Source organism: Martes martes, assembly GCF_963455335.1.
Source record: "Martes martes genome assembly, chromosome: X".
NCBI lineage: Eukaryota > Metazoa > Chordata > Mammalia > Carnivora > Mustelidae > Martes > Martes martes.
In genome coordinates this window covers 120,509,766-120,533,429 of record NC_137897.1, presented here as the reverse complement: position 1 = coordinate 120,533,429, position 23,664 = coordinate 120,509,766, and the positions used below count along the sequence as shown (strand labels likewise).

Genomic DNA, 23,664 nt, shown 5'->3' with positions numbered 1-23,664 from the left:
TGGCACGCACCCCTGCACCGGAGCCTCTCCTGTGTGGGTCTCCAGAAAGCTCGTTGCCAAGTGCAGCGAGGCTTCTGGGGCCTCCTGTCCCTTGATCGGCAGCAGCCCCCGCGGAGCCTCTCGCTCCCTCTTCCCTGACCATCCCCTGCCCCAGTGCACGCGTATGTGCGGCCCTTCCCGAACCAGGAGGTCACCCTGCACGGCCTGTCCGGGTCCCTCTCAGCCCTCTGGCCGCCCCGCCTCGGTCTCCGTGGCCACTCCCTCTCTCCCCCGAGAGTCCAGAGCCCCAGGGCTCACGCGGGCCCTTCTCCCTCTACACAGGCTCTTGGCCGCCCTCGGTGAGCTCGTGCAGGCTCTGGACTTTCAGAGCCATGTTCATGGCTGAGAACCTGTTTTCTCCAGTCCAGACTCTTTCTGGAACTGCAGACTCCTTGTCCACCCTGTGCCTAGACATTTCCGGTGAGGTGATCTCTCCGGTACAGCAGGCCCTCGGTCAGCTGCCACACACCCCCTTCACACCCTCTCCCTCATCTTCCTGGGCTCAGGGCCTGCCAGTGCCGCCCTTCCTGGTGCCCAGGAGCTCAGGGTCCCGACTCCTTTCTGAAACCCACATCCCAGCCATGCACGGGTCATGGGCTCCACCTTGCAAACAGGTCCCTAATCTGAAGATTCACTTGGGCCCTGCGCGGCCGGCGCCCCAGTCCCACTGCTGGCTGCCTCCCCGGGTCCCGCTGCGGCCTTCGCGCTGGCCGTCCCGACCTCCTGCTCAACTGCCACTCATGGCTTGCGCCTCGGAGCTTACCTGTTCGCCGCTGTATTTGGGCGCCCTTCAGGAGTCTCAGCACCCGTGACTTCCCACCCACCTCTCTCGCTCCTCTCCCCCTGTGTACCGGGTGCGTGGGGAAGAGGTGCTCTGCCGGCTCCAGGACCTGCTCTGCTCCCAGGTCCTGGAATGGCGCCGGCCCAGGGTTCCTCGGAACAAGCGCCCGAGGAAGCAGCTCGAGGTGGGGATGCCTCCCCCCCCCGCTCCCCCCGCGCCGCAACCCCTCACGACAAGCAGAGGTGTCTCGGGAGCCAGCTTTGGAAAATGACATGTTTTTATTGCTATGTTTGCAGTGGCTTTTTAGCACAGTAAGAATGTCCCCGCTGGACCCCCGCCCTCACCCAGGCCCACCCCTCCGACCCACGTCGGGGCGGCGTGGGGGAAGCCTTTCTAGGGTCCGCTCGGCCGTCTTGGGATCGGACGTGACACACACGTGGGTTAATTAAAGCTGCTAATGGAAGACTTGAGATGCGGGAGGCGCATCTGCTTGAAGCTTGCAGGTGGGAGCCGTGCCTGGGCGCAGGCCTTCCCTGGCCGCTGCCCACCTCAGATCCCTGCAGTCGTGCCCAGCCCGGGCCAGTGGGGGGGCAGGGCACGGGTGAGCCTGAGCGCGCCAGGCGAGCGGCCCTAGGTCCCCCGGGGGGTCACGACTGCGCATCTCACCCTGCCGGCTCACGGGCAGAGGGGGTGGGGGGATGCTCCCGGACGGGCCCCCGCCCCCGCCGTGCACTCTGTCCACCCCGGTCTGGGGCCCGGGACCGCACATGCACACCCGCACGACAGACTCGCACGCTCAACAGCTTGAAGCTTTTGCCTATGAAAATTAGATTTATAAATTCACACTCCTTGGCTGGGGCAGAGGGCTAAGGGGGTGCTCAGAGGGACCGGGAGTGGCAGGGAGAGTCGGGACGTCGGGTTCTTTTCTCTTTAGAAATATACAAGCAGGAATCTCTTTCCTCAAGTTTTTATAAAATGTGCAAAATACAAGCCTCGTTTGCCCACAGGCACAGTTTACACCTGGTAGTGACCTTGGCTAAGAGATCTAGGTTCACCCTACATACTCACGCACACATGCATTCATACACAAGCTCACACAACTGATATTGGTGGCAATTGGCGCAGGAACCGGAAGGTCCCGTTGCTGGCTGGCTCTCTAAGCTTCTAGAATAGGGACGGGGAGAGGGGTGGAGCCCAGCTGAAGTAGCCGCCTTGGCTCTCCTGCCCTGGTCCCCCAGCTGCCACCGCCGCCCCTGGGGTGGACGGGCCGCCCGAGGGAGCGTCGGGCAGAGCCCGGAGGGGCAGGCGTGCTGGGGCCGGGGGAGACACTGCAGCAGGCACAGGAGTGGGGGGGGGGGCGGTCGGCAGGGCCTGGGAAGCAGCGTGCGTACCAGCTCCTTCGGGGGGGGGGGTGGAGGGGAGGCATCTATTTTTGGTGGGTTGTGGTATTTTTGGCGTTTTATTAAAAATGGAAAAAGTTATTTTAGTTAGCACTCGTGGTGCTTCCTCCCACCCCCCCCCGGCAGACCCCAAAAGTGTCAGGGAAAGGCAAGCCCCCCGGAGGGGTGGGGGGGCTAAAGCAGGGGCTGCTATGGCTACAAGAGGGTGAGCTGGTGATGGGAGCCAGGGCGCCTGTCACATGACGCTCTCCACCACCACCACCTTGCTGCTCTCGGACACTGGGGTCAGGGTGGTCAGGCCCCTGACATCCGAGTCCTGAGCTCTAAACTCCAAGTGGTGGAGGCCCCACACAGGCTGCGTCAGGTGCTGCCAGCGCTGCAGGGGAGAGGGACACGTTGAGTCCCTGGGCGATGGCCCGGGGAGGGGAGGGGAGGGGAGGGGAGGGGTGGGGAGGTGCCCGTGCTAGCCCTCGGCCTCTGTCCACTTCCCGCCACCGGCCACCGGTTGGGGACCAAGGGCCCTCCTCCCGTGGGTACTGACCACACACCCCACTCTCTGTACCAGGGAAAGGGGTGAGAGGCAAGGGACAGACCCGTCCTCGCCCCACAGTGACCTCAAGCCCCGGAGGGTCTGCCTGCCCTCCACGCCGGCCCCCCCCCCCCCGCCCCGAGCTGGCCCCGGAGACTCCCAGCACTGGTCCGTCCAGGAGAACGGGCGCTTGGGACGGAATGCCTAGCGAGTAAGGGAGAGGCGGGACGGGCGACTGACCTCAGCCATGGTCCCCTTGGCTCTGAGGAGGCAGCCCAGGAGGTGGAGGGGCACACACAGCATGGAGGAGAGCGCGAAGCCCCAGCCCATGGCCTCGCCCCACCACGGGTACACGTAGGTGTTGTTGTAGACCAGCGGCTTGTAGTACACCACGTTGAAGGTGAAGATGCCCTGCGGGTGAGAACCCCGGCTCTCAGCCGGCGGAGGGCCCTCGGCGTCCCTCCCCCTGCCCAGCCTCCCCTGGCCCTTACCATGCAGACCAGTGGGGTGAAGAAGGACCAGCACCATTTCATCCAGGGGCAAGGTCGGTACCCGATCATGCAGGCCACGTCATCCATGAACCTGTCTGCTCCTGGGGCGGGTGGGGCGTGAGGGCTGGAGCTAGAGACCCCACCTCCCCTGCAGGCCATGCCCCCCCCCCCCCCCCCCCCCCCGCCCCGCAGACCTACCGTACACCCAGGCCACCACCACGCACTCCCAAAAGGCCTGCCAGAGCAGGGTCGTGCCGCTGGCCGAGTAGTAGTCAAACAGCTGGAAGACATACATCCCGCCCTGGGGACAGAGCCGGGTCAGGGGAAGCGGCAGGCGGATGGAAGCCGCGGGGGGGGGGGGGGGAAGAGGGGGAGCCCCCGCCCCGCCCCCACTCACATCGGTCACCATGGAGAGATCGATGACAAAGCAGAGGGCACAGCAGAGGGCCACAGAGATTTCCCTTTGGAAACGGAAGTAGTAGGAGGCCGGGAGGAGGTCGAGCAGGCCAGTGATGAAGCCTTCCACACCTACAAACTGTGGCCAGGCGCTGAGGCCACGCCCCTCCCCCCTCCCTGCCGGCCAGCTCCGCTCCCCCAGTGCCCCCCCATCTGCCCCCCACCCCCCCAGCCCCCCCGTTCCGTCACCCCTGGCAAACCTGGCTGTCCAGGCCGAGCAGCAGCAGCATGAAGAAAAACAGGGCGGCCCAGAGCGGGGCCACAGGCATCAGCGTGACGGCCCGGGGGTAGGCGATGAAGGCCAGGCCCGGCCCTGAAGGGGAAGGGGCAGGGTTCAGACACGGGTGTGTCCCACCCGCGTTCCGCGGTCCTCGGTCCTCGTCGCTTGCCTTCCTCGTCCCCCCTTCCCAAAGGGACGGAGGCGGCCAGAGCATCTCGTGGCCGAGGCCCCTGCCTCTCGGGTCGAGGCGTTGCCGGGTGTCCCTCGAGCCCCTAAGGCTGGGTCGTCTGACTTGGACTCCCGGCCTCTGATTCCAGCCGCTACTGCGGTCACAGGCCCCCCCGTGAAGCCCGGAAAGGCCCTCCTCTCCCCCTGCGCCCTCTGGCAGATGGGAGGGGCTGTGGGTTTCCGTGGTGCGTCGGCCTCGCAGATGGGAGGGCCCTGCGCCAAGGCCCTGGGGCCGGGCGGACAGGAGCTCGAGGCTCTGCGGGGCCTGGCCCACGAGGCTGCAGCTGTGAGCCCGCCGGAACAGCTGGGCCTCCCTCTGGCCCAGAGGGACGCGGCCAGTTCGGGGACCGTTTCTTCCGGCTCCCGGGACGTCCCCCGGCGCGCGTGTCCGCGAGCACGGTGCGCCGGAGGGCCGCGGCGGCCCAGGGGCCGGGCTAGGGGGGCCGGCTCTTTACCTGACTCCGCCACCTTGGAGATGTGCACGCCCTGCTCTGCGGCCATGAAGCCCAAGATGGAGAAGACCACGAAGCCAGCGAAGAAGCTGGTCCCGCTGTTGATGAGAGCCAGGATGATGGCGTCCCTGGGGGCAGAGGGGTGGCGCGCGCTGGTCAGGCTGCCTGCTGCCCACGGGCGGGGTGGGGGGGCAGGGGTGGGGGGGCACCTACTTGTAACAGTTGTTGTTGAAACGGTTGTAGCTGCCCAGCGCCGTCAGGGCCCCCAGGCCAATGGCATAGGAGAAGAAAATCTGGGTCCCGGCATCTATCCACACCTGCGCAAGGGCCGGCCAAGGGAGGGCGTGAGGGGCCCTGCGGCCTGGCCCACCCCCCCACCCCACTCCCCCACACCTCGCCCTCACCTGAGGGGACCCCAGCTTCGACCAGTCAGGCTTGAGATAGTAGATGATGCCGTCCAAGGCGCCGGGCAGCAGCACCCCACGCACCAGGAGCACGACGAGGACCACGTAGGGGAATGTTGCGGTGAAGTACACGATCTGGGGGGCCAGGCGGCTCAGAGGGGGCCCCGCGGCACCCGCCTCCCCCTCGGGGCCCCCGGCTCGGCAGGATGGCCAAGAGGGCCACACTGCCCCCTCCGTAGCAGGCTGCCCGGGGCCCCCGGCTCGGCAGGATGGCCAAGAGGGCCACACTGCCCCCTCCGTAGCAGGCTGCCCCGAAGCCGAGAGGGAGGTCGGCCAGCAGCCCCCCTTCTGCTCCTCAAAGCCTCGGCTCCTCCCCGAGGAAGCTCCGCGCCCGGGCTGGAGCAGGAGCAGCTCCACGGCCGGCACAGGTCAGCGGCAGACCGAGGGGAGAGGCAGGGAGCGGGACAGCAGCCGGGGGGCAGATCTCCCGCCCCGCCCCCGGCCCCCGGCCCCCGACAGCACGTCACTCTGCAGAGAGGCCGAGTCTGGTAGTCGGGGCTAGACCCCGCCGGCCAGAGAGCAACACGGGCCCCCATGACTTCTGCCTCCCGTCCACGCTGAGCAGAGCAGGACAGGCAGGCAAGGGAGAGCCACAGCCTGGGTGCCCCCCGCCCCCAACCAGGGCCAGCACAAGGGAGTGAGGGATAGAGAGAAAGCGGGGCAGGGGCAGTCGGCGATGACCCGACACAGGCAAGGGGCAGCGGCTGCCTGGGCTTCTCCCCACCTCAGGAGGGAGAAGGTGGGGGGGGGGGAGGCTCCAGGCATGGGCGGGGGAGTTTGGAAGGGCAGGGAGGACGATCCAGGCATGGGTGGAGGAGTTTGGAGGTGGGATGCGAGGAGGATCCAGATCCAGGCCTGGGCGGGGGAGTTTGGAGGGGCGGGGAGGACGGTCCAAGCATGGGTGGAGGAGTTTGGAGGTGGGGGGGGGCACGATCCAGGCCTGGGCGGGGGAGTTTGGAGGGGCGGGGAGGACAATCCTGGCATGGGTGGGGGAGTCTGGAGGGCAAGGAAGACGGTCCAGGCATGGGCGGGAATGGAGCAGTCTGGATTCAAGGACCTGCTCCGTGCTCCGCCGCGGCCCTGGCCCGAGGCCCTGGCCCCCTCCCGTTGCAGCGGTGATCCTCGGCAGAGCCCGCCCTTCTCTCCCCCGTGCCCCCTCCCCCCATGGCCGTGCTGCCCCCAGCCCGGTCGTCACCCCCAGCCCTGCGCGGGCCTCCGGCCGTACCTTTCCTGTGGACTTGACCCCCTTCCAGACGCAGAAGTAGACCAGCACCCAGCAGGCCAGCAGACACAGGGTCACCTCCCAGTTGAGGGCCCCTGGCACCTCCAGCCCCCCGGAGAGCCGCAAGACTTTGTTCCTGGGGGAGGGAGAGCCCGTGAGCGCCGGGTCAGCAGAGGGTAAAGTGACTGGGAGCTGCCCCAGGGGTGGCGCTCCCCGCCCTGCCGCCCTCGGGTCCAGGTGGGGCCCAGGTGGCGGGGCCCTCCTGGGTCCCACCCAAGCCTGCGGCCTAGAGGCCTGGAGCTACTGCCGTTTGTGAGCCTGAAGCCCAGGAGCCCCCGGCCGGAGGTGCGAGGGCTGGTAGCCGGGCCTCAGGGCACCCTCAGCCTGCACCAGGGCGGTCCCCCCTCCCTGACTGGCCGGCACAATGGCGTGCTGACGCCCGGGACTGAGAAATGGTGGAGGAGCAAGGCCCATCCGTTCCAGCGCCTCTAGAGACCGTGCTGGGCACTCCCTGAAGACAGGCAGGGCCTGAGGTGACCCCTGCTCTGCGTCCCCGGGGCTGGCCCCCCCTCCCCCCCGAAGACGCGCAGACTCAGGCCCTGTGTGCCGCCCAGAGACAGGGACGGGCAGAACCTGGCCCGGAGGCGCCTGACTCACTCCCAGAACTCGATGACAGGGGACCGGCGGTCAGCAAGCTGGTCACATGTGAGGTTGGCCAGGCTGGCATTGGCACAGTCTTCATGGCGGAAGATCTCCACACAGTCGGGGGTGTTCCAGGTATGGCCGCAGGTGGCCCAGGGCAGCGTGGTGGTGAAGGACTTGACCAGGTAGTAGAAGCCCCAGGCCAGCACCATGATGTAGTAGGTGTTGCAGTAGAAGACGATGACCATGGAGGCGTAGCCCAGGCCTGGGAAGGAGAGGGGTTTCCGCGCGGGCTCTTCTCTAGCCATTCCCTACCATCTACCCTCCCAGGCTCAGAGAAGGCTCCAGAGCAGATCTGAGAAGATCTGGTGGGAGGAGGTGGGGAGTGGGAGGATGCAGAGAGCCTCCCGGCCCCTCCCTTGTGTGAGGGTCCCAACACCGGGACCCTCCCCAGTCTTTATCTGCCACCGCTCCTGGCTTCACCTGCACCCTCCCTCCAGCCCTCCCCTCTTGCCCCAATCCAAGCCTGAACGTCCCGTATATTCCCTAGCCTCACACACCTGTCCCCTTCTCTTGGGTCCCACTGCCACCATGGATGGCTGAAGGAGGGCCAAGCCTCCACCTTGGTCCCCAGTGGCCTCCGGTACTCAGCAGCTGGGGACTTTCTGGTGACCTGGGGCCATATGGGAGACAGTCCCCCTCTCAGCAGGCAACCCTGGCCAATCACTCCACTTCTCTGAGCCCCGGCTTGCTCAGGGTCCCTCCTAGGGCCTGGAGAGACTGGGGGCACACTACCCACACGCAGAAGGAGCTCTAAAGTAACCTTTGCCAATGATTCTTCCCTTCAAACCCTGAACTCCATGGCTCCCATCCAACCTCCTGAGGCTGGCCCTCTGGCCTTCGGGGTACAGGCGCTGGGCGGCGTCTCGTGCTGTCGCCTCTCACACCCTCCACTCAGCCCCTGGGGACCTGCTGGGCCTGCATGTCCTGGCCTCAGTGGAGAGGCCAACCCCCGACTCCAGTCCGCATCTGCCCAAGGTCACTGAGTGGTCTGCAGGCCCTCCAGCTTTCCCCTCATGACTTGGGGGACACCAGTGGGACCCCGGCCTGGTGCCAGGATAGGACAGTATTTCTCAAGTGGGTGGCAACTTTGCCCTCGTAGGGGGAGGGGGTAGGGGACCAGTCTGGGGCTGCTCACCTTTGAACAGAGGGCAGATGTTCCAGACGTTGATGCTGCCGGCCTTCATGAACTGGCCCAGCGAGATCTCCAAGAAGAAAATGGGGATTCCTCCCACCAGAGCAATCAGGACATAAGGGATAAGGAATACACCTGGGGGAAGGAAGCACAGGGTGGGCACTCGCACAGGGCAGCCCTGCAGCCCCTGGTTGGCCCCTGGGGAGGTCAGGGTGGGGCCAGCTCTGGGCCCCACCCTGGCCCCATCATAACTTCCCACTGGGTGAATCAGTGCAGGGGTGGCCACTGACTCAGAGGTGCGAGGTGAACAGCCTTGAGAGAAGGGGGCTGGTGTGTCAGGAGGGCTGTGGCGGTCCCTGGGTCCTTACAGCTCCGTTTCTTGGGTTGGGGGGCCCTATACCCACAAGGGTTCTGGGCCCACAGTCACCTGGCGTGACCTAACAGGCGTGGAGGACACATACCCCCTCGTGTCGCAGTTCCCTGTTTGCTAGGCAGCACAGGGAAGAACGGTGCATTCGTGTGCGTGTGCGCGCGCGTGGCGGGCACTCAGGCCCGGGGGGCTGTCTGGCTTGGGCAAGGACAGGGAGCCCCAGCTTTCCCTGCGCCTCAGCACCCACCAGCTGCCTGAAAGTGTGAAGGTCTGCAGAAGAGGGTGGGGGACAGTCCTTTACCAGGGGGCGCAGGGGGTGTCTGGAGATGTCAGTGGTCAAGGACAGGGGAGACAAAGTGCAGTACAAGCTCTGGGGAGCCTGGCCCTGGAGGTGGCCGGCGTGGCTGGGCAAGAGACCGCAGGCCAGAGGTGAGGGGTGAGGGGAGCGGGGCAACGGCAGCCCCTGTCTCCTCCCGTTGCCCCTCCAGGCCCACTACCGTTGCCCCTGCGCAGCTTTGCAGTGCTCCGAAGTCGGGTCTGGCTGCAGCTTGCCCGGCTCCTGGTCCCAGCATCCTTCTTGTGTGTGACCTTGGGCCAAGGCCTTCGCTCTGGGCCTCAGTTTCCCACCCATCATCCAGTCGCTAGGGCTTCCTCCCAACCCCAGTGGTGCTTTGCATTCACAGGACACACGGGTGCCTATCGCAGTTGCTAGGCTGGGCTGGGGCCGGCGGGCATGGGGCGTGCGCGCAGTGTGTCCAGCGGCGGCGCCGGGCGGCCCAGGCCGCAGGCTACCCAAGCCTGGCTCAGGCACCCAGTGTTCCAGGCCCAGGCTGGAGGGGAGGGGAGGGGAGGGGAGGGGAGGGGAGGGGAGGGGAGGGGAGGAGGGGAGGGGAGGAGGGGAGGGGAGGGGAGGGGAGGGGAGGGAAGGGAGGGAGGGGAGGGGAGTGAGGAGAAGAGAAGAGGGGAAGGGAAGGGAGGAGAGGAGAGGGCAGGGGGAGGGACAGAGTAGCCCATTGTGTGTGTGTGTGTTCGTGTGTGCACACGTGGGGGCCCCACACAATGTGCCACTTGTGTGCCTGACCAGCGGGGGCAGCCTGGGCTCCTCACCTCTGGGAGCCACCCCGGGGGGCAGGCCTCTCCTTCCCACCTCAGTGACCAATCGCTCCGGGGCTCCTGCACCCGGAGTCTGGGGGGAGGCCGTGCTGGGGCTTCAGCGGCAGGCTCGCTGGCCCCCTCCCCCCACACACTGCCAGGCACATGACCGGCTAGGGGGGTGGAGACCGCCAGCCCGGGCCACCGGGCGGCAGCGTCGAGCGAGGGGCGGCCTCCAGCACCCAGTATCCCGGACTTCGGCCCTGCGCCCCAGTGGGGCTGGCCGCCGGCTGGGGGTGGTGGTGGTGGTGGTCGGGGGTCCCGGTCCGGACAGAGCGGGGACGGGGCGGGGGCGCTCACCTCCGCCGTTCTTGTAGCACAGGTAGGGGAAGCGCCACACGTTGCCCAGGCCCACGGCGAAGCCCACGCACGACATGATGAAGTCCATCTGGCGCGTCCAGGTCTCACGCGGTGGCACGGCCAGGCGACCGCCAGGCGCCCCCAGGCCCGCGGGGCCGTCGCTCTTGGCCGGGGCGCCGTCGGGCCCGGGCGCGATCAGGGGGCCCTTCTTCTCGTCGCCAGACACGCTGTAGATGCCGTTCTCGGCGCTCTTCTTCGCCATGGCCCCGGCGGGCCGCACGGCCGGGCCGGGGGGCGCGGCGGCTCGCGGGGGCGGGCGGGCGGGCGGCGGGGGGGGGGCGCCGGTGGCGCGGGGGGGGGCCCCGAAGGCGCGGGCCCGCCGGGGGCCGGGGGGCGGCCGGGCCGGGGGTCGGGGAGGCGGGGCGGCGCGGTCAGAAGCAGTCCACGAAGCACTTGAAAGTGAGCCTGAAGAATCTCATGTGTGTCGGGGGCCCGGGGGCGCGCGGGCGGCGGCGGGGCCCGGCCGGGCGGCGGCGGCGGCTCCCGAGACTCCTGCCCGCGGCTCGGGCGGCGGCGGCGGCGGCGGCGGCGGCGGCGGCTCGCCGGGCCCGAGATTCAATCTAGCGGGGCGCGGGCGGCATCGGGCGCCCACGGTCTGCAAGCGGCGGCCGGAGCAGGGGCCTGCGGCCCGCGCCCCCCGGCCCGGCCCGGCTCGCCCGCTGCTCCGGCGGCGGTGACGGCGGCGGCGGCGGCGACGACGACGATGGCCCAGGCGCGCTCGCCCCTCCTTCCCGGCGGCGGCGGCTCTAGCCGCTCTCGGGGCCCCAGCGGGCTCTGCGACTCGCCACCGCGCTCCCACCGTCCCTCTCTTCCCCGGTCCGCTCGGCTGCTGCTTAAGAACCGACTCCAGGGTGATGTCACTGTCGCCCCACCCCCACGACCAGGCTGGTCCCCCTCCCCCTCGTCCCGCCCTCCCCGTCACTCCGCCCACCTCCTCCTTCCCTCCTCCCGAGGAGGAGACGCCACTCCAGCGGGAAGCAGAATGGCTGCTACCTGGGGCGCCGGCCGGTACCACCTCCCCAGGGACCAGGCCGCGCCTGACCGCAGCTTCACCTGGGCCTGGCCGCCGCCCAGACCGCCCCTCCTGACCCGCCCTTCATGGTTCTACCAAAGCCACTGCCCTGGCTGCCTTCCAGCCAGCCTTGGCCCCCTAGCGTCTTCTCCTCTGTCCTTCCAGTCGCTGCCGTTTCCCTGACCCTTCTCCCGACTCCCAGCGAGGTCCTGGGCCAGTGTTGGGTACCAAGGCCTACAGCTTCCCGGCTCCCCGCACCAAAGGGGCAGGGACTGCGCTCACCTGGCAGGCAAAGGAGAGGCTGAACCTCCAGGCTGGGGGGTGGGAGGGGGATTTTGCCAGAGGCACCCCCCTGCCTCCTCCTGGCATTCCGCGAAGGAACCCTGGAAGCTGGAGGTCGGGGGCCCAGCTCTTGGGGTGACAGGTCTCAGTGGATCTCCTTGGTGGCCAGAGACAAGCCTGCCTGGCAAAGCTACACTTGGTCCCCAAGGAGGGGTGATAGGGACCCTTGCCGGCTCCAGCCTCCTGCCAGACTTGCAGGAGATACTGGTACCAACAGGGGAAGGCTGCCCCCTGGTGCCGGTCAGGGGCACAGACCCTCCCCCTAAGGCCTCAGCGGAGAGGCCCCAGCTCCCCACCTGCAGAGTTTCTCTCCCCAGGGCCGGTCCCGCCTCCCTAGCAAGGGTGTTCAGCGGCCTCCCCACCAGCAGCGCAGGAGAGCCAAGAGTAGCCATGGCATAGGGAAGGAAGGGGTCACTGTCCTGGTGTGGATGTGAAGTGAGCCCCCAACCCCCAACCAGTCCCAGACTTTGATCACGGGGCTGTCGTCCCCAGATGGCTCATCCCGTTAAGCTAAACCCTCAGCCATCCGGCGGCTTTAGGAAGAAAAGCAATTCTGGCTCGAGCCAGATTGAGCCTGCTGCGTGAGGGAGGGGCAGCATCTCCACCCAGGACTGTTGGAGGAGGCTCTGGGGGCCTTTGTGGGAGACCCGTAGGGTGGCCGGGGCTTAAGTTGGGTAGGGACGCAGGCGGCTTGGGGACCCTCAGGGCGGCAGGACTGCACTGTTTCTCGGCAGACTTTAACTAGAGTTTTCTCTGGCCCAGTCTCAGAGTGAAGCTGGTCTGGAGACAGAGAGGCCACAGAGAAGTACGTGACCCCTAGATGGCCTGGAGAAGGGGGGGCCACCTGGGGAGCAAGGACAAAGGGGAACCGCAGTGAACCGCAGAGGGGAACCTCTGCACATTGCGAGGGAAGAGGAGCCCAGGAAGTAGGCTGAGGGTCTGGTCCCCGGTCGAGGCGGGGCGGGACGGTTTGGGCGTAGGTCACAGGGGGCCCTGAGGAGCGGGGAGCGGGGAAGTGAGGACGTGGCTGGTGCCGCCGGCGACGCTTTTGAGACGTTAAGATCTTGCTTGCCGAAGGAGTGCGGTGGGGAGGGAAGGCGGCGGCTGGAGAAGGACGTGGGCAGGCGGGGGCACTTTAGGGAAGTGGATTAATTGCAGGGAGCGCCGAGGGAGAAAAGGGCCTTCGGGAGCCAAGGGTGGGGACTCTTCTTTCCCCTGGGAGGGGAGGCAGGTTCAAAGGCCGGTGGCAGAACTGTGAAGGAGCTGCCCCCGGAGGGAGGCTACTGCTGCCTCTGTGCGGTCAGAGGCTGCTGGAACTGGGGGTGGCTGGGCTGGAGGCTGAGAACGGCCTGTGTGAGCTCCAGGACTCCTAGGACCGAGGCCTCCACGGGGTGTATCTAGACACATACAGGCCTCCATATCTGGTGGGTACAATAGGCCCCCAGACCAGACTTGGCAGGGCTGCACCCCCCCCTCCAGTCTTCCTCTAGCAGGTAACGATGCCACCTGTCCCAGGAGGCGAGGCAGCGGGGGTGGGGAGTGGGGGGTGGGGGGGCGCATCCTCACCGGAGCCGCGCTGCCTTCCGCAGGCGGCCAAGACGAGCTGGGCTTCCGCGAGGCCCGAAGTTCACGGACCCAGCCTCGCCTCTGGCCGGGATGAATTGGCAGGAGGTGTCCAAAGTGGGAGCTGGGAGCCAGAACTCTGGCCTCTGGTGTGCTGACCCAAGCAGCCTCTGGCGGCGTCTGAGCTGATGAAGACGCTCCCACGGAATGCTGACCACCAGAGGAGATCAAAAGCAGAGGCATCTTTGGCCCTCCGTGGGTTCTCCAGGCTTTGCAGAGGTCCGTCTTGCCACCCTCCCCTCCCCGGGATAAGTGGGGTGGTGAGGGCCAGGAAGCTGCCTGCCAGGGTCTGGTGTTCCCTGCCCCGGGAGGTCCGGGGGGATGGGGGGAGTGGGTGGGGCCTCTCCCTAAGGCGGCTCCCCCACCCAGCAGAAGGCATGGAGGGCACCCCCTCAGAGCCCGGTTAGGCTGGGGTTGGGCGAGGGGGGGGAGGAGAGAGCCAGGGGGAGGGCAGGAAGGGAGTGTGAGCAGAAGGCTGTCATGGTCCAGGGAGGCCTGGGGGTTCCAGCTGGGGATTGGACCCAGTGCCTGCAGTAACTGGGGCTGCGGGGCTCACAGGGTCTCCATGGCCTGGGTTGGGGGGGCGGCTGAGTGGGTGCATGGAGGGGAGGACACGCCACCCTGGGGTGGCCTGTTATCCCCGTTACCCTTGGAGGACCTTGGCAGCTGGAGCTAGGGTGGGGGCCCAAGGAGCTTTGGCATTAGAATTACTTGGGGACAAAGGGAAGGCTGCCTGCACCGTGAAGGGCTGTGTGCTTGCAAGAGCTGGGGACAGGAGAGTGGCTTGAGACCACCCCCAGGGCTGGGGACTGGAGGCTTGGGAGAGTCCCCAGCTCCCGGGAGGGGCAACCTGGCCCTCCAGGCCTGCACACAGGCGTGCGTAGCTTCCCCTGCGACCCACACTCTACCACCTGAAAGAGGGCTTTGGCTGCTTCGGTTCTGACCTCAGGGTGGCAGGTCCTTTTTTCCAGCCCTTCTCTTGGCTCAGGCGGAAGACCCTGCGGGCAAGTCATCCCCATACGGCCACCGGCCACCGAAACTATCCCCTCCGGCAGAGGGACCGCCCAGAGCCGGGGAGGCTCCGCTCAGGACTGACTCCAAGGATATGATCCCCTTGACCTTCACTGCCCACCGGCTCGTACCCACTTACCTTTGCCCCACATTTTCCTTACATAAACCTGGAAGTATTTTTGGCATATTGTAAAGAGTCTTTGAGATGCTAGTCTGCTCTCTTCCTGGTGTTGGCCTCCCCAAAATAATCTGCTTTCCTGTTTCACCGACACCTGTTTCTCTGTCTTGGGGTTTGTGACCTCTGGGACTCCCGAGCCAGGTGCCCCTGCCGCCCGGTGCCCCGACCGCACACTCTGTTACAATAATCAACCAGTACTGCACTTTGTGATTAACCAAAGTCCATAGTCTTAAGTCGGGTTTCCTCGGCTTACCCCTAATGTCCTTTCCCGTCACATCCTAGCCCGGCTCCCTGCTCTCAACGTGACTCACCACTGTCCACGTCGACCTCGGTCACCTGGCTGGAGTCACGTTTGGTCTTGGGTTATCTCCACTTTCAACTGAATCTCTGCCTTGCCAGCCTATCCTTTTTGGAAGGAAGTCACTCTGTGCAGCCCACACTTGAAGAGTAAATTATTTAGAATTTTCTGCACGGAGTTTGTTTCTCTCCCTCCCATTTATTTACTGGATCATTTATTTATAATAGCTGAAGTTTATTTAATTTAATTTATTTATTTCAAAGATTTTATTTATTCATTAGACAGAGAGAGATTACAAGTAGGCAGAGAGGCAGGCGGAGAGGGGGGAAGGAGGCTCCCCGCTGAGCAGAGAGCCCGATGCGGGGCTTGATCCCAGAACCCTGGGATCACGACCTGAGCTGAAGGCAGAGGCTTAACCCACTCAGCCACCCTGGCGTCCCGAAATTTATTTTGTACTTTGGATTGTTACCCAGTACTACTTTATTACGTTGCTCAAATTGTCCCATCTTTGATGGCTGGGCGCTCTTCCCGTGGGCTCCTGTGTTCCTTTCTCATGCCTCCATCACTCTGTGTGTGAGAGCAAGACAGGAGGGGAGAGAGAGCACGAGGAGCACACTTTCCTTCCTTACTTTCTGGCATTATAAACTGCTCCCGGCTCATCCTGTATATTTCGTGTCCCAGCCCTAGACTGAGCCATTTCTCCGAGGAGCCCTTTATAAGAGAAAGCTGCTAGAAACCATGGTCTCGGCTCTCCTGTGCTCATTGTTGCTGGCGTGTTATTGCTTCTAGGCTCTCTTTGCTGATGGAGCAAGGAAATTTATGCGTATCCTAACACATATCTATAAACCTACCTATAGATTATGTCTACATATATAACAAATTGGTAAATATAATAGTTAGATACAGTCTGTGCGTCTCCAGTACACATTCCATACACACATTTTGTATATACACAAGCATCTGTATATTAAGGTAAACATCATCAGTTCCAACGGATGTCTCCAGCTCTGACCCATCATCACGCGGATCATTCCAGCATCTCCCTCCTCTAGCATCATCCCACTCAAACAGTGAGAAAGCGGGCTCCCAGCCTCTGCCTTCCATTTACTTAATTGTTTAATTCCAGTGTGCACGCAGAGTGGTTTCGGAATTGTTAACTCTTCCCCTTGCGGGAAACAACGTCGTCAACTAGAGTTAACAATTCTGAGACCACCCCGCGCGATCACCGGCCCTTTGCCCCAGCCCCCCTCAGTGGAGCGCTGTCATACGTTTGCCATACACCTAGATTGCTTGCGCCCGGTCGGTCTTCCTTCCTGAGATCCCGCAGTTTCCTAAAGGATTATGTTTACATTTGCAGATGTTAGGCTCTGCTCTTCCTGCTGTTTGCTTCTCTGGGTTGTGACTTATCCAGGGTCTCCCCCATCACAGCTCTGCACAGAGTAGCCTCACGGCCCTGAACGTCTCCTGGGCTTCCCAGAGTCAGACATTACCCCCCTCTCTCAAGCCCCCGGCAACTGTCCATCTGTTTACTCCATCTACAGTTTTGCCTTTTCTGGAATGTTGTACAAAGGGCCTCCCGCACCGTGTAGCTGTTTTCACAGTGACTGCTTTCCCGTAGCAGTTTGCAGTATGTATTCAAGATTCGTCCTTTTCTTCTGGCTTCATAGCACTTCCACGGTCTGGATGGGCCACACGGTTTTGTTGTTGGTGGTGGTTTTTTTAAGGTTTATTTATTTATTTATTTATCTATTTGAGAGAGAGAGAGAGAGAGAAAGGAGGGGCAGAAGGAGAGGGGGAGAGAGAATCTCAAGCAGACTCCCAACTGAGGGGGGAGCCCGATGCAGGACTTGAACCCAGGACCCTGAGATCATGACCCGAGCGGAAGGGAGATGCTTAATGACTGAGCCACCCAGACACCCCTTAAATTCCATTTCTTATGATTAGACAAGCAGGTAAGGCAGGGCCCCTGGAACCTTCTTGAGTGAACTGGGGGGACGAGTGGGAAAGGTGGATGGGAACAGGAACTGGAGGGACCCTCTCAGACTTGCCAAGTTTTGAACAGAGACACGTGGGGGCTGAGTTCTGGAAAGATAATTTTGAAGAACCTCTTCCTGTCCTGCGGATCCTCTCACAAGACCTTGTGTCCCACCAGGGCCCACAGACCCCTGCGGAGAGAGCTTCGGCAGGCTGTCCCTGGGCCCTGGGACTCCATGAAGGCCCTGCAGCACTGGCCCGTATGGATGTGCTCCTGTCAACAGCCAGGACACCTGTTCCCCCATCCCTGGCGGGCCTAGACCCCCTAGGAGGAGGGCCAGAACCTAGATGCGATGGGATGGGAAGAATCCACTCACGGTCGGGATGAAGGATTGAGTTCAGTCACCCCGCACATGTTTCCCTGAGCTGGGTGGGCAGAGACAATTTCCGGGAGTGGAGGTACTGATGGGGAAGATAAGGCAGAGAAGGTGGGGTTGCAATGACAGATCTTCTGAAGACGGGGCAGGCCTGGTGATGTACTAGAGACGGGGCTGAGTGGGCAGGGCAGGGCTATTTGAGGAGGTGAACCTGGAGCTGAGACTTGATAGAGTGAGGGAGCAAGCCAAGCAGATAGCTGAGTGAAGAGCATTCCGGGCAGAGAGGCAGTGAGTGCAAAGGCCGTGGGGGCAAGTGCAAAGGCCCTGGGGCAGGTGCATGTGTGGTGTGTTTGAGGGCCAGTTAGGAAGCCAGTGTGGTTGGAGTTGGTTAGAGCTAGTTGAGCAAGGGCGAAAGTGGGTGAAAAGGGGCCAGGGCAATGATAGCGAAGGAGGACCGGTCATGCAGAGCCCTCAGGCCGCTGTAAGGACTTATGCTTCAACTCCCGGTGACACGGAGAGCTGTGGGAGGGTCTGGAGGCCGGGGGAAGTGGTCTCAATATAGGAAATGCTCTAGCTGCTCAGGGGGAAGAGACTGTGGGTAGGAGGGGGGAAGGATGGGGTTAGAGGCAGAAGGAGCCCAGTGGGGAGGCTGTTGCTGTCCTCCATTTGATTGCTGATGGGGGAGCTCAGGCCAGGGTGACGGAAATGCCAGCAGCAGGGCTGGAGCTAGGGAAGAGACCTCAAGGCAGGCAGAGAGCCGTGTCAACAGGTGGGTGCAGAGACATCTGGGTGGAGCACACCAGTGGTGCAAAGGCCCTGGGGCCGGCCCAGTCAGGCCCCCTAGGGAACGGAGCCGGCAGGAACTGGCATGAATGAGCCAGAGGGGAGGCGGTGTCCGCCCCGCACCGGCGGATTGCCTTACAAGGCGCCCTGCAGCGCCGAGGCCGCGCTCGGCCATCGCGTGCTCGGTCGCCGGCGGCCGGCGGGGGCGCGCGCGGAGGGGGCGGGTCCGGCGGGGCGCGGGCGGGGGGCTCGGCGCGCGGCCACTGCGAGAGGCGACGCTGCGGTTTCCGCCCCAGGTCCGCACCCGGCGCTCCCCGGCGCGGACGCGCGCGGGCGGGGGTGCGTGGGATTCCGGGCCACGGTCGCCGCAGCCCCTGCGCGTCCCCGCGCACACCTGTCAAGCCCGGCGCGGCCCACGCAGCTCGGGGCGTGGGAGGCCGAGGCTGCCGAATCCCTCCCGCCCTGAGGCGCCCAGGGCCAGGCTGCGCTTGGGCGGCCGCGTGGGTGGCCGTGGCGGTGGCAGGCGGCTGGGCACGGGGGTCGCAGGTGCATCTCCGCAGGGTTGGTGGCCTGAGTGGCGCGTGCCTGTGAGCGCCGGGCCGTGGGTGGCAGGTCTAGGCCTGGGGGTATGGGGGGAGGCGTCTGTGGGCGCTGTGGATGGTGGTGGGCCTGGAGGGAATGGGGTGGGGGTGCTCGGAGCCTTCTGGAAGGAGGCCGATCGCGGCTGACTCGCTTGTGCGGAGGCAGAGGGGGTGTCTGGATGCTGATCGCCGTCGGGGTGCCAGGGTGGGGGCACCGGATGGCGGCCTCGTATCTGGGAGGGGAGGAGTGTATGCGGTGGCCTCGCTGGGAGTCGCCCACCTGGGAGTGCGGACCTGGGCGGTGGGGGAGGGGAAAGATGTATCCGGGCTGGGGGTGGTTTCCGTGTTTCTCAGCAGGTAGCTGAGAGTGGCTTCGCCCAGGGAACCTCCCTCCATCTCTCCCCGACCCCGCGCAGACATGCTGCTGCTCAAGAAACAGACGGAAGACATCAGCAGCGTCTATGAGATCCGGGAGAAGCTCGGCTCGTGAGTGTGTGTGTGTGTCAGCGAATGTGTGTCAATGGATGTGCTGTGTGTGTGTCAGTGACTGTGTGAGAGTGGGGGCCGGATGGGTGGCGTGGGACTGGGAGGACCTTCCCCACCCCTCCCCCTCCTTTCCTCCTCTTTGCCTCCCCCCTCCCCCTCTCCGCCTCAGGGGCGCCTTCTCTGAGGTGATGCTGGCCCAGGAGCGCGGCTCCTCACACCTTGTTGCCCTCAAGTGCATCCCCAAGAAGGCCCTTCGAGGCAAGGAGGCCCTGGTGGAGAACGAGATCGCAGTGCTCCGCAGGTGCGAGCCAGAACCTGGCCAGGCTGCCGGTGGCTCAAGGCCAGCGCCGCGGGGTGCGGGTGCGGGTGGGGCGGGGGGGCTGGGGAGAGCGCCCTGCCTTTTCTGGGGCCCCAGGAACACCTGGCCTGGGGCTCTGCCTTGCTGGACAGGACAGGGGTCGCCTGTGGTAGGGAAGGGGGGCAGAGGAGGGAGGAAGAGAAGAGAGAGGAAGGCTTTCCCAGCGCGGGGCTAGGGGCAGGACAAAGCCCTCCTGGACCCTGAGGGGCCCAGTGGGGGCCGTCGTGGCCCATCAGGGCCTGTCTCTTGCTGTTGCAGGGTCAGCCACCCCAACATCGTGGCCCTGGAGGACGTCCACGAGAGCCCTTCCCACCTCTACCTGGCCATGGAGCTGTGAGGAGGGCAGGGGCCGGCTGGGGCGGCCAGGGCTGGGTGGGGAGTGGGGGCCCTGTGGGTCGGGATTCGTTGAGACCGCACTCCCCGCAGTGTGACAGGGGGCGAACTGTTTGACCGCATCATGGAGCGTGGCTCCTACACGGAGAAGGACGCCAGCCACCTGGTGGGCCAGGTCCTCGGGGCCGTCTCCTACCTGCACAGCCTGGGCATCGTGCATCGAGACCTCAAGGTGCCTGCCCTCTGGCTGCCCGCCGGGGGCCTTGCCCAGCCTCCCTGTGCACCAAGGGTCTGGGGGACTGGACAGTGCCCTGCACCAGGGGCCACGCCAGGGCTGACCTGGCACTTTCTCTGGTGTGTCACAGCCTGAAAACCTCCTCTATGCCACGCCCTTTGAGGACTCCAAAATCATGGTCTCCGACTTCGGCCTCTCCAAAATCCAGGCTGGCAACATGCTGGGCACTGCCTGTGGGACCCCGGGATATGTGGGTCAGTGAGGGGGGCACTCTGAGGCTCGCGGGGGGGAACTGGGGGCAGTGGGGGGCACCGCGGGGAGCCACATACCGGGCGCAGGGGAGTTGTTGGGTCATTCCTGGGGTTAGGCAGGTCGAGCCCGGCAGCACTGAAGGCATGGTGTGTGGGCGTGCGGGCGCGCGTCCCTCTGTCTCTGACCCCCAGCCCCGGAGCTCTTGGAGCAGAAACCCTACGGGAAGGCTGTGGATGTGTGGGCTCTGGGTGTCATCTCCTACATCCTGTGAGTGACCCCTGGGAAGGCTCCTCTTCTGCCTGCCTGCTCTCTGCTGGGTTGGGGGGGGCTGGGCAGCCGGGTGATCCATGTGTGGGCGCCAGGCTGTGTGGGTACCCCCCCTTCTACGACGAGAGCGACCCTGAACTCTTCAGCCAGATCCTGAGGGCCAGCTACGAGTTTGACTCTCCCTTTTGGGATGACATCTCAGAATCAGGTGAACCTGAAGCTGGCCCCGAGCTCAGGGAGTGGGGGGTGACGGAGGGAGTGCGGACGGGCTGGGCTGACGCGACCTCCCCACTCCAGCCAAAGACTTCATTCGGCACCTTCTGGAGCGAGATCCCCAGAAGAGGTTCACCTGCCAGCAGGCTTTACAGCATCTTTGGTGAGTGGGACCCGTGCCGACCTGTCCCGGGGCCAGAGGGACCACACCCTCAGAGCCTCCCCTACCCGCCCCCCACTGACCCTTGGCCTCGCCCTAGGATCTCGGGGGATGCGGCCTTTGACAAGGACATCCTGGGCTCAGTCAGTGAGCAGATCCAGAAGAATTTTGCCCGCACCCACTGGAAGGTCAGTGTGGGGACGGATCTGTGGACCCGGCTCGAGGCTGCCCCCCCATCTCCGCCCCTCAGGGGGCTAGCCTGGGCTGCCAATGGCCTCTGTGGTCCTCAGAGTCTTGGGGCCATGGCCGGGGCGTGGCCTGATACCCCTCTCTCCCCACAGCGAGCGTTCAACGCCACCTCCTTCCTGCGCCACATCCGCAAGCTGGGCCAGAGCCCCGAGGGCGAGGAGGCGTCGGAGCGGAGGGTGGCCCGCCACAGCCACCCTGGCCTCCAGTCTGGCCAGCCCCCCAAGTGGTGATGCCCAGGTGTGCGAGTGTGGGCCCTGTACCTGCTGGGAGCTGACTCCTGAGTGAACTTGGAAGGGGGTGGGCTCCGTGTGCCCGAGAACTAAGCAGGGCGGACCCCACAGAGCAGAGGGGCGAGGGCAGACAGTGGAGGCAGAGGGGAAGGAGCCGATAAGAAGGAGACGAAGGAGGAGAAGCAGATGATGGAGGCCAGTGGGGGCTGGGGACCAAGGGGACTGTGAGGATCTACAAGGTGCCCGCTGCTGAGACCCAGTGGGCACTGCTGCTAAGAGCCTTGGCTGGGAGCAGGGGCTGTGGGGCAGGCTGGGGGCCCCTCCTGACCATCTCCTTCTCTGTGCTTCTCTGTCCCTCTCCCCCCAGGCAGACGCTGTGGCCGAGTGCGTTGACTTCTGGATCCCCTTCCCATGGGTGGCCCCTTCCGGACCTCTTTCCCCACCCCCAGGACTCCGGGCTGGCCTCTGCTGGAAAGTTCGAGATGTGTGGGTGTGGTGCACGGCACTGGGGCAGGAGTGGGACTCCCCTCTGCCCTCTGTGCCTAGGGGCTGATGGGTTGCGTGCACGGGGACACGCGGGGGTGCCCTCCACTGTCACCACCACACCCCCTCTAGGAGCCAAGGCGGCTTCCAGGGACAGTTCTTCCCGCACGCCGCTCTGTGCTTTGCTGACTGTGGTGGTCCCGCTTTGTGTTGTGGCCGTCCGGCCCCTCTCCAGTTTTCCCCGAATCAATAAAGACAGACAGAGCAATGGGCCAATAGTGAGCTGGAGGGAGGGGTAGGGACAGGGATGGGGGATGCACGGGGAGGGGATGATGGCACCTGTGGGAGGGAAGCCAAGGAGGCAGGCCCACTGCCCACGGGACCCCAGCACGGGACCTCACCCAGCGCTGCCTGAGCGTCTGTTCCCTCCCACCATGGCATGCCACCTCCCAGGGGTTCAAGACTTTCCTGACCCCGTCCCCCCAAAGTGCCAGCAGGAGGCGGCCTGGCCGGCCAGACACTCTGGTTGTCAGCCCACCAGGTGGCTCTGGCTCCTTGGGAGAAAATGGAGGCAGCTCAAGCCTTGTGGGCGGCCGACCCGGGATCTGAGGAGTGCCGTCTCCGGACCCCTGGGGATGGGCTGCAGGGACGGGCTGGGAAGGGCTTACAGGGAAGTGGAGGCCCAGTGTAGCCTGGAGGGTGACCAGAGCCCTGGGCTGTCTCCTCCAAACTCTCCCTTCCTTCCCGCACCTTTCCATGGCCCTGGCCCAACAGAGAGCATTACCATCTGGCACCTTCCGTGCAGAAGGCACCCCGTGCGCCAGAAGGGGGAGTGGGAGCTCCGTGGCTGGAGGGGGCCCCAGCGGGGGCTCGGCACCTGTCCTGCCCTGTGGCTTGGAGCGCATGTGCTCCAGGGTGGGGGAGGGGAGGGCACGATGCTCCTGGGACGATGCTCCTGGGACGGGACACTGCTGCGGACACCCAGGCTGGGTTGGTGATGGCTTCTGGTGGGAATAGCAGCGGCCAGTCCTCTGGTCTGCGTGGCCCCTGCCCCTGGCAACCCCATTCCGGCTGGGCCGGGCTCCGGAGTCCTGCCTTCCGGGACCCCGAGCTTCTCCTGGCCCTGCCAGGACTTCCTCCCTCCTCCCTCATTAGGGGAAGATCCTTAGGGCCACTGTGTAGCCCTGAGCAGAGCAGAGTTCTGGGCACGCTGGCCTCCCCTTCTTCCCCACTGCCTCCTATCCCCGCTGCTCCCTGCCAGCCCCCGCTGCAGGGCGGGACGGATCCTTGTCGATCTTTGGGACCTCAGGGGAGCCAGTGAGGCCCAAGCAGGGCTGGCTGGGGCGGGCTGCGGCAGTGTTTGGGGTCGGACCCAGGGGGCCTGGCTTCCACTGAGAAGAACAGCCGGGCATGGCATGCCCGCGGAGAGCGGGGAATGCGCACATCCCGGGGTGGGTGCACCCGCTCATTCCCAGGTATGCACACCTGCACACCTGTCTGTAGCTTCCTTCTGCTAGCTTCTTCCCGCCCCGTTCCCGCGCCCTACTGCCCCGTCCATGGCTCCCATGGGCCCCTTGTCATCTCCTGTCCCAATACATAATGTCTTTGCACTGGACACCTGGGTCTCTGCTTTGTGCCAGCTGCTGGGCCCAGCATGCAAGGTGCCCGCCCTCGGGCAGGAGGCCCTGGAACGGAGGCAGTGAGGTTACTCGGATGATAGGAGTGATCTGTGCGGGGAAGGTCGTGTGCGGGCTGCTCAGGGAGCCCCGAGCCCAGCCCGAGCGCCAGAGCCGGCCTTCCAGGAGTCCCGCTGGGTCCGAGCCCGCCAGACCGCAGCTTCGCCGGTCCCAACTGGGGTGCAATTTGGCCTCCGACCAGCAGGCGGCGCCACGACCACATCGAAAAACATCCGTCAAGCCTCCCGGTTCTTCACCACTTGTGGCAGCTTCTCAAAACCATTCCTCTCCCCGCCCCCCGCTGCCCTCCTCCCCACTGCCCCCCCCCCCCAGAAATCTGGGAGAGCGTGGGGGGATGTCGAGGGAGCTTGTTGCGGGGAGGGGAGTGCGGGCTCTGTGAGAGCATTTCGGACTTAGGGGACCGCGGGTGAGAGGCCCGGAAGGGTGAGAGCCGGACTTTAGTCTGTGAGCAGCGGTGAGCCACTGGCCGGTAGCGGGCGCTGAGCCTGGACGGCTGGCAGAGTTGGGCACTGCGAGTGGGG

General features: G+C 65.0%; 2 protein-coding genes across 2 annotated transcripts; one reads left to right on the top strand and one right to left on the bottom strand.

Annotated features, from left to right (window-relative positions):
* Positions 1–1,076: 1,076 nt before the first annotated feature.
* SLC6A8 (solute carrier family 6 member 8) lies at positions 1,077–10,203 on the bottom strand (the record flags this gene model as incomplete). The annotated part of the gene is made up of 13 exons (XM_080794708.1): positions 1,077–2,596; positions 2,990–3,160; positions 3,241–3,341; positions 3,439–3,541; positions 3,638–3,775; positions 3,897–4,009; positions 4,600–4,724; positions 4,810–4,913; positions 5,001–5,135; positions 6,286–6,418; positions 6,940–7,189; positions 8,123–8,254; positions 9,942–10,203. The coding sequence occupies 13 exons, from the start codon at positions 10,201–10,203 to the stop codon at positions 2,456–2,458; spliced, it is 1,908 nt and encodes a 635-aa protein (XP_080650834.1). The 3' UTR covers positions 1,077–2,455.
* Positions 10,204–18,596: 8,393 nt separating this feature from the next.
* On the top strand, positions 18,597–21,712 carry PNCK (pregnancy up-regulated nonubiquitous CaM kinase). The gene is made up of 11 exons (XM_080795911.1): positions 18,597–18,666; positions 18,836–18,967; positions 19,283–19,357; positions 19,451–19,589; positions 19,723–19,846; positions 20,036–20,111; positions 20,207–20,319; positions 20,409–20,487; positions 20,585–20,672; positions 20,826–20,970; positions 21,331–21,712. Exons 1-10 carry the CDS (start codon positions 18,599–18,601, stop codon positions 20,961–20,963), a joined length of 1,032 nt encoding a protein of 343 aa, XP_080652037.1. The 5' UTR covers positions 18,597–18,598; the 3' UTR covers positions 20,964–20,970; positions 21,331–21,712.
* Positions 21,713–23,664: the final 1,952 nt, after the last annotated feature.

Excerpts from the sequence above, each read along its gene's own strand:
- PNCK (XM_080795911.1), top strand. The coding sequence starts at position 18,599 with ATGCTGCTGCTCAAGAAACAGACGGAAGACATCAGCAGCGTCTATGAG. Across the intron at positions 18,667-18,835 it reads ATCCGGGAGAAGCTCGGCTC|GGGCGCCTTCTCTGAGGTGA; the intron begins GTGAGTGTGTGT and ends TCTCCGCCTCAG. Across the intron at positions 18,968-19,282 it reads GAGATCGCAGTGCTCCGCAG|GGTCAGCCACCCCAACATCG; the intron begins GTGCGAGCCAGA and ends TTGCTGTTGCAG.